This window comes from Marmota marmota, unplaced genomic scaffold, assembly GCF_001458135.2.
Source record: "Marmota marmota marmota unplaced genomic scaffold, marMar, whole genome shotgun sequence".
NCBI lineage: Eukaryota > Metazoa > Chordata > Mammalia > Rodentia > Sciuridae > Marmota > Marmota marmota.
Window position 1 is genome coordinate 6,088,010 of NW_026000241.1, and position 8,729 is coordinate 6,096,738.

Consider the following 8,729-nt stretch of genomic DNA (forward strand, 5'->3'; position numbering starts at 1 on the left):
GCCGCGGGGTGAGGCCCCCGCGGGAGGCCGGGTGGTAGGGGCGGAGCCAGAGCAGAGGGCGGGGGCCTGGGAACCCTGGAGGGGGCGAGGGCCGGCACGGGAAGGGGCGGGCCCAGAGGCCGGGTGGGCGGGGCCTGGGGCGGAGCGCGGCCTGGGAGCAGGTGGGTCAGGGAAGGTGGAGGCCTGGAGGGGCGCTGTGGTCCAGGCCCTGCTGAGCCAGGGTCCCGCCCGCACCCGTCCTTGGGGTGCTCTGTGGAGACCTCAGGCCGGTGCCTTCCACAAGCAGCGGATGTCCAGGGCCCGCTGAAGGCCTGCCTGCGCCGGAAGGTGGACACGCGGCTGTCCCAGGTCACGCAGACGCTGCTGAGCACCGTGGAAGCCGCGCTCGACGCCGTGCGCACCCTCCTCGCCCAGGGCATGGACCGCCTGTCCCGCCACCTGCGTGGGAACCCCTCTGGCGCGCGGCTGCGCAGAGAGGTGAGCCCGGGGGAGTGGGACCCGCGGGTGGCAGGTCAACTGTACCCAAGGGCCACGCGAACCTTGCTTCCTTCCTTTGCAAATCCTTCTCTGATCTTTGTCTGAGGCTGCTCTTTATCTATTGTGGACCTTGGTGGAAGTCCCCTCAGCACCACGCGACAGATATTCTGCCTCAGTTTGAAACGTGAGCAGAGGGCTGGGCTGTGGCCCAGTGGTTTGCCTGGCACGTGGGAGGCACTGGCTTCGATTCTCTGCTCCGCGTGTAAGGAAATAAATAAATAACCAATAACTAAAATAACAAAAACAAAAATGTGAGCAGAGCTGGATGCGTGGCTAATCCCAGCTTCTTGAGAGGCTGAGGCAGGAGGATCGCGAGTTCAGAGTCAGCCTCAGCAAAAGCGAGGCACTAAGACCCTGCCTCTAAATAAAAAATAAAAAGGATTCATGTGGCTCAGTGGTTAAGCGCCTCTTAGTTCAATACCGCTTACCAAAAATAAAGAGAGAGAGAGAGAAGAGAAAGAGAGAGAGAGAGAGAGGAGAGAGGAGAGAGGGAGGGAGGGAGGTGAGAGACTCCGTTTATGCAGCCCCAGACCCCAGCAGAAAAAGGACATCAGGTGTTGCTCACAGAGGTGATTCCGACAGGGAGCGTGTGTCCATTTACTCTCATTCATGCCAACACCACTTGTTATCGCTTTTTTCAGGTTTTCTATTTTATGTCCATCTCACCAAACCTGTTACTTACTACAAGGTTTTTGGTGACAACTGAGGTGGGATGTGTCTCCACTTGCATTTCTCCTTCAGCAAATTGGCCACAGGGCCCTTGGCCTTGCTTTTCTATCCATTGATGGGTTTTCTCACCCAACCCCCCGGGAGCACAGGTTTACGCGTTTGGGGAGATGCCCTGGGACCCGGAGCTGATGCGGAAGTGCTATCGGGAGGCTGAGCGCAGCCTTGGAACCCTGGGGCAGCTGGCAGCACCATTCGGCTTCCTGGGGACACAGAGCTTGGTGTTTGGGGTCCAGGATCTTGCACAGCAGGTGAGGGAGGGCAGGAGGCTGTGGGGGAAGAGCGGCCTCCACGGAACAGTGGCCAAGCTGTGCTAGGGGCCTCGGGTGACCGGCAGAGCTGACCTGCATGTCAGAGGCAGGGATTGAGATGATCCGGTGCTGCCTGGCACAGTTGTTCAGTTTGCACACTGCACAAGAACCCTTGGCAGTAGGGGTTGAACTCCAGCTGGGTCTCTACTTCCCAATCCAGGTGCCCTGGCACCTCCCCTCTTTCTGAGGTGAGAGGTGGGTGGAGGAGGGGGTGGGGAGCTGGCTGACCAGGGCAGGCTGGAGGGCCCTGGGCAGGCACGTCATCTCAGCACCTCTTCCCACAGCTCATGGCCAACGCCGTGGCCACCTTCCTGCAGCTGGCCGACCAGTGTCTGACCACCTCCCTGGACTGCCAGCAGGCGGCTGAGCAGCTGGGGAGAGTGGGAGGGCGGGTGCTGAAGGTGAGGTCTGCCGGGAGGGTGGGGTGGGCCTGGCTGCCTAAATGGCCGCGGACCGGCCCCTGGGCGTATCCTGCAGAAGTTCCAGTCAGACGGCGAGGCCGAGCAGCGCAGGTGCGTCCGGGGCTGGCTGCTGAGCATCTTCCTGCCCTTTGTGCTGAGCCAGCTCCAGCGGAGCTGCAGAACCGTGAGTTCCCGGGGGCGGGGCGGGCGTTGGGCTCTCCGTAGAAGGGACAGTGCGCTTCCTCCCTGACAAAGCCACTGTGCCCATCAGAGGCTTTTCTTCCCTGATCCTGGGACGGGACCAGGTGGCTCTTCTGGGTCCTCTGCCTTTCTCATGACCCTTGACCTGCCACCTGACGGCTGGGCGGGTCCCTGTGTTGCTGGATGGAGGAGGGAAGAGGCAGATGCACAGTATGTGAGTTGCCAGGTGTCAGGAAGGGTCTCTCTGAGAAATGACACTTGAAATGCAAGGAACTAAAGGTACAAGCTGTGTGTCCCTGGAGGGTGTTCCAGACAGAGGGCACAGCACATGCAAAGGCCCTGAGGCAGGAGTGTATCTAACCACCTCTTAAAGGACCCATCTCTCCTTGCATGCACTGGGGACTAAATTTCTAACTCATGAACTCTGGGGACAGGGTCAGACCATAGACCTTGCTAATGCTGTTCATCTGCACAACAACCCTCGGGGATATGGGTCACCGAGTCCATTTTACAGATAAGAAAACGGAGGCCCAAGTTCCCCCAGCTAATCGGGGCCCAAACCCACATCCTGGGTGTATAGAGGTCCTTGTCCCCAGGGTAGCCTGTAACTCCCCACAGTTCCAGAAGCTGCCTGAGTTTGAGGGGGACGTCCTTGCCATGGGCAGCCAGGCCCTGACCATCGAGGGCATCTACGAGGATGTCATCCGGGAAGTCTTGCTGCAGAGGATTGACCAGGGTGAGCCCGCCCCGCGGTGCCTCAGGAGGCTGGAGGCCCTGGCTGCCCCCACTTCTTGTGACACTTTCCCTTTAACCTGGGTCGGGACTGGGGTCCGGGTTCCCAGGTGGACAGTGACGGGCTCCCTGAGGGAGGGGGCATCTGAGCAAGGCCATGACAGCTGTGTGGGGTCCTCAGGGTCAGAGGGAGGCGGCAGAGCTCAAAAGCTGGGGACAACCCCCAGGTCAAACCCAAATGATGAGACTAGGAGTGGGCTTTTACCCCTGCTTCACGCTGGGCTGGTGCCGAGGCTCCCGGGGTACTCAGGCTTGGGCAGACCCCTCCGGAGCTCCTGGGCTGGGAAGCAACTCTAGAAACATCTCCCTCCGGTCTGTTTGCCCGTGAGCCTGTGACCTCAGAGACGTGTGTCTGCGCGCACGGTGGGCTGGGGGTGGGCATCAGGCAATGGCAATTCAGGGATGTCATGGCATCTGTGTGCCATCTTGCTGGCACACAGGTGTGAGAGGGAGGCTGGAGGCTGCTGGAGCCGATGGGCAAGGACTTGGAGGACAGGAAGAGGAATTTGGACTTTATTGTTTAGGCAATAGGGATCCGTAGAGGGTGTGCGAGCAGAGGGGGAGAGCAGTCACACTGGAAGCTACGAAGGAGGCTGTGGTCCCCATGATCCTGGGGACAAAGAGTAGGCCCAAGCAGAGGCAGCAACCAAGGGGAACCCAGAAGCGAGGTTAGGAACAGAGAGGAATCTCAGAAGAGCCTGTATTTGAAGGCACAGAGGGGAGGAAGGAGCATAGGAGGTCAGAGAGGTGGCAGAAACCAGGGACGCTGCCATCCCAGGAGCCAGGGGATCCGGGCGAGGCTGTCCTTGCCTGTGGGTGGCCCAACAAGACCAGGATGCCTTAGAACAGCAGGAGTTTTAAATGAAAAAAAAAAAAGAAAAGAAAAAGAAAAAAAGATATTCTCTGACTGCAACATTCAGTCCAGATCCAGGGGCCTCGGTGAGTTTCCGGTCCTGGAGGTGCTGTGGGTCCTTCAAGGCTCCATCGTCAATTGATTTCTGATGTCTGTACAGACCAGTGTATTGGGAGGGGCTGGTGGTCTCCAGGTTGGATGAGGGGTGCGAGGCTCGGTTAGCCATGTCTGCTGCTGACAGGGGCATGGCAAGAGGCTCCCTGAGCAACCCCGGCTCAGGATCCTGGTTAAGACCTCGCCTCGAGCCTTGGCGTCTGGTGGCCTCTCTAGGAGAGTGCACGGCAGCCCCTGGGCCCCTGGGCCTCCCCAGATGCATCCAGGGGCTTATCTCTTACTTCAGAATTGAAAAAGGGCCTTGGCACCAGCGACTCACCCTGCGCTCAGGTTGATGTCTCGGAGGCCCCGTGGCACCAGGAGGGAGCAGGTAAGACCGCGAAGTTTCCCCAGCGCTCAGTGAGTTGCTAAGGGGCCGGGGGCAGTGCAGGGTGCATGGTCTTCTGAGGAGTATGGCTTCGGGGATGGAACAGCACGTCTCTCCTGTCCTGCACTGCTAGGTGGGCCAAGCTGGTGACCATCAAGGTGATGAGAAGCCACCGTCGATTCTCTGAGCTGCAGAAGGACCCTGTGGGCCCTGGCTCTGCAGGCATGTGGGCTCAGCCCTGGGAGCTGAGCCGGTGCTGAGCCTGTGACCCATCTCTTCCGGCCAGGACAAAGCAGGGTGCTTCCCATCAGCTGCTTCCTGTCCTCAACAGGAGGAGGGGACATTGTGGCCATGGGATGACCCTTGAGTCTATCATCAGTGAGGGCACTGCGAGATGGGTGTATTGAGGGGTCAGTTTGTTACACAGCAATAGCTAACTAATACACTCCCCAGCTGTTCTGGAGCAGTACCCTGTCACCAATTCCTGCAGATAAATGAGATAAATGGATGAATATTCGCACTAACTAGAACAAATGGTTAAAGAGTCTTTCTTTCTCTCTCTCTTTTTTTTTTTTTTTTTTAACTCTGGATTGAACCAGGAGCACTGAGCCACATCCCCAGCACTTTTTATTTTTTTTATTTTGAGACAGGGTTTCACTAAATTGCTAAAGCTGGCTTTGAACTCGCCATCCTCCTGCCTCAGCCTCCCGAGTCGCTGGGATTATAGGTGTGCTCCACTTGCACCCAGCCCCCTGAGACTTTTTAACCAGAACTAAATTACTGGGTGTTTTGTTCCTAGTCTTTCAGACAAACAGCTCAGGTCACAGGGAATAACCTTGTGCAGTCAGCCCTCTGAATATGTGGGATTCACATCTGGGAATTTAACCAACCAAGGATCAAAAATATTTGAGAAAAAAAAATTGCATCTGACTGAACATGTACATACCTTTGCAGAACTGGGATGGAACCCAGGGCTTCCTCATGCTGGGGGAAGCTGGGAAAAGCTCTGCCACTGAGCTACATTCTTAGCCCCAGACATTTTGTTTGTTCATTATTTCCTTAAATAATACAACGTAACAACTATTTAATTAGCATATACATTGGATCAAATATTATACATCATCTAGAGATGACTTCAAGTCTACAGGAGGCAAATGTTAATGCTACTTTATATATGAAGTTTAAGCATCTAAGGATTTTGGTATCTGTAGGGGGCCCTGGAATCAATCCCCAGATTCCAGGGAACAACTTCTCATGCAAGCGCAGAGCCTTGTGGGTAACTCCCCGGGGGAAATCTCAGGATGTAGAGGAAGCGTCTGTCACATCCTCAGTGGTCTCCAAAGCACTCTCCTGCGCTCAGGCAGCTTGGTCAGTATTTTTAGCTCCTTCTTCAAGAACCTTCTGTCCCTGTCCTTACCCACATACCCCCTGGATGCTTATCCATTCCTATCACGTTTCATTAAGTCCCCATAGAGCATCCCTTATGCACCAGGCCCTTGACATGCTAATTTTGGGGGCACCATTATCATGCTCACCATTTTACAGATGAGGAAACCGAGGCTCAGGTCTGAAAAAGGACTTGCCCCAAGCTGCCAGGCTCTGGTGCCCATGCCAGCCATTGCACCCGCCACCTCCCCAGGGACACCTGGAGCTGACTTCACCCACATCCACCTGCATTCCCACTGGCTCAATGTCTCCACATAGAAATTCTGGGCTATTTCTAGGCTTCTGTAACCTCTGAGCCTCTGGAAAAACTGTGTTCTTTTAGACACCCACAGCTTTTGTGCAGGTTTTTTTTTTTTTTTTTTGTAGTTGGACACAATGCCTTTATTTTACCTATTTTTATGTGGTAGTGAGGATGGAACCCAGGGCCTCGCATGTGATAGGCGAGTGCTCTACCGCTGAGCCCCAGCCCCGGCCTCAGCATTTCTGCATTTTCTACACATCTTTTTCCACATGAGGACTTTTCTTTAAAGAAAAATAACCTGTTAATTTGATAGATAACTACCTCATTGTCTTTTTAAAATTGCTTTGGTGGCTAAATTGAACTTGTTATTGGCCATATGTTTGTGATTTTTTTGTTGTTATTTTTAAGGCTAATTGTTCCTGTGTTTTACCTACTTTTCCCTTCAGGAGTGTTTAGGGGTTTCTTGTTGATAAAGAACAACTCTTTGTATATTAAGGATAGTAATGCTTTGTGATACAGGTCATGATTTTTCCCCTCCTCAGCTTGCTGTGAGCTTTCCTGGTTTAGTTCTCTCTCCAAAACTTTTTTTTGCAAGGAAGGGTGCTGGGGGTGGAACCCAGGGCCTCTGAGCAGCCCCTCTCCCCTGGAGCTTTCCTCAGTCCCCAGTCTTAACTGGGTATCAGGTTTCTGTGCTGAGACAGGAGCTCAGTTACTGACTTCCCTCTGCTTGCCAAAAAAGTCATCTGTTCACCGGAGGTTGGCAGCTTCTCCAGTGTCACAGCCTGGCCAGCGGCTTCCGGAGCTGGCCTCCGAGGGATTTCCCTGGGGTTCCGCTGCGGTCGGCTTTCAGAGGGACCTGTACACTCCGGATGATTTCCTTCCTTTCTGATCTGGGTTTTCAGTCTTTCCCAAGAGAATGAGAGAAGCCTGAGCTTTCCAGACTTTTCTTCCAACTCTACTTTCTGAGCTAAATTTGTGCTGCGCTTCTCAGGCTGGAGGCGTGGCTCGGCGGTAGAGCCCCTGCCTGGCCTATGGGATGCCGGTGGCCATCCTCAGCCCCGCCAAAAGAGAGGCTTTCCAACCTCCAGCTGTGTTCCCCTTCCCGGGACAGGGTGCAGCTGTTAATTCTGGAAACACTGTAGCCATAAGAATTTGTTAGCCTTCCCCTCTTGACAAAGCCACTATTTGCCCTAGGGGTGTCTAAATCTTTCCAGATGGACGAGACATCGTGTCATCTTGTTTTTCTTAATAATATGAAAGCTCTTAAGCTCTTTCCTCATCCAATCCCGAGTATAAGCTTTTTTTTGCCTTTTTATTGTGGAAAGTTTCCAACACACTCCTCACATCAGAGACCCTGGTGGGCCCTACCCAGATTCAGCAGTGACCGGTGGGCGACGTTCCCTTTCCCAGTCCTCCACCACCCCACACAATCATGTCACCAATCAAGATTCTTTCAGAATAGCCAAACAGTTACCTTGTACTGGGGAGTATTGTGGGCAAAAACGGAAAACGGGAAGACTGGGATGCAGAAGGGGAGAGTAGTCATGTGCCCCAGGTAGTTGGGCCTGGCCGGGGCTTTTCAGGTTAAGCCCACTTTCTTCCTTAGGCCCCGACTTCATCTTGGTTCCTTAAATTTCGGGTCCCACTGCCTGTTGTGCCCACGGGGCTGCACTCCACACTGTGCCCTGAATTCGACAATATTGAACCGTCTCGCCCCCATCTTCGTAAATAAATGCTGTTTGAGCATCAGGCTTAAAAGTTCATTTTAAAGAACGACACAAACACGATTAGGCAGAACATTATAGAACCAGGCGCAGTGGCGCACACGTGTAATCCCAGCAGCTCGGGAGGCTGAGGCAGGAGGATCGCGAGTTAAAATCAGCCTCAGAAACTCAGGGAGGCGCTAAGCAACTCAGTAAGACGCTGTCTCTAAGTAAAATACAGAAAAAGGGCTGGGGTGTGGATCAGTGGTTAAAACGCGCCCCTGGGCTTAATCCCCGGTACCAAAAGAAAGAAAGAAAGAAAAGAAATTACATTATAGTATTGCAAAACAATCTCCTGGAAGGATTTCCATGGAAATGATGACCCTGCGGGAGGACTTGCTTAGGCACCGCAGTGTCTGGCTGCTCACGCCAGGCCTGCGGGTTCTCTCTGCCCTCATTTTACAGAAGGCGGACAGCCTCAGCGCGTCCACTGTGGGGGCTGGATTTGAAGGCGGGTTTCTGGGTGCCAGGAAGCTCAACCACCCCTAAGGAGAGGTCAGGAACCAGGATGGTAGAACACATGTTGCAGCCAAGGAAACTGAGACTCAGATCTTTTGGGTCCTAACTAGCCAGGTCCGTCTGCTGGCAACCCGGGTCTTAAACACGTGGAAGCTAGACGGCTCCTAAGGCTGACCTCCCCGAGTGAGCGAACGTCTGGATGCCACGCCAGGCCGGCTCCGTACGCGGCTCTCTGTGCCTTTAAGGAGGCAACGCGGGGCGGAGCTCTGAGGGCTGGTCCGTGACGTCACGAAGGGGCGGCCTCGAGTTGTCGGAGGGTCAGCGGCGCTTAGGGGCTTTAAGTGTTCAGAGGCGGAGCCTGGGAGACATGCCCAGTCGGCTAACTTGACGCCAAGCGTGCTCCTCCCCTTTAAGTCGCGCGTCAGAGGCGGTGCCTGGATGACCGATGACCCCTTTAAGGCGCGGCCTGCGTCCGCCGGCAGAAAAGCGGCTTAAAGGCGACGCGTGGCGCGATGGCG

The 8,729-nt window shown here is 54.7% G+C and overlaps 1 protein-coding gene across 1 annotated transcript in view; it reads left to right on the plus strand.

The window, feature by feature from the left end:
• The window catches only part of Niban3 (niban apoptosis regulator 3), a 10,735-nt gene extending 5,903 nt beyond the window's left edge, over positions 1 to 4,832 (plus strand). Inside the window, exons 7-13 of the mRNA XM_048795359.1 lie at positions 14 to 477; positions 1,356 to 1,514; positions 1,859 to 1,975; positions 2,052 to 2,159; positions 2,801 to 2,912; positions 4,222 to 4,305; positions 4,436 to 4,832. Of these exons, the coding sequence (XP_048651316.1) occupies positions 14 to 477; positions 1,356 to 1,514; positions 1,859 to 1,975; positions 2,052 to 2,159; positions 2,801 to 2,912; positions 4,222 to 4,305; positions 4,436 to 4,452 (1,061 nt within the window). The 3' untranslated portion in view covers positions 4,453 to 4,832. The remainder of the gene's footprint in view (positions 1 to 13; positions 478 to 1,355; positions 1,515 to 1,858; positions 1,976 to 2,051; positions 2,160 to 2,800; positions 2,913 to 4,221; positions 4,306 to 4,435) is intronic.
• Positions 4,833 to 8,729: the final 3,897 nt, after the last annotated feature.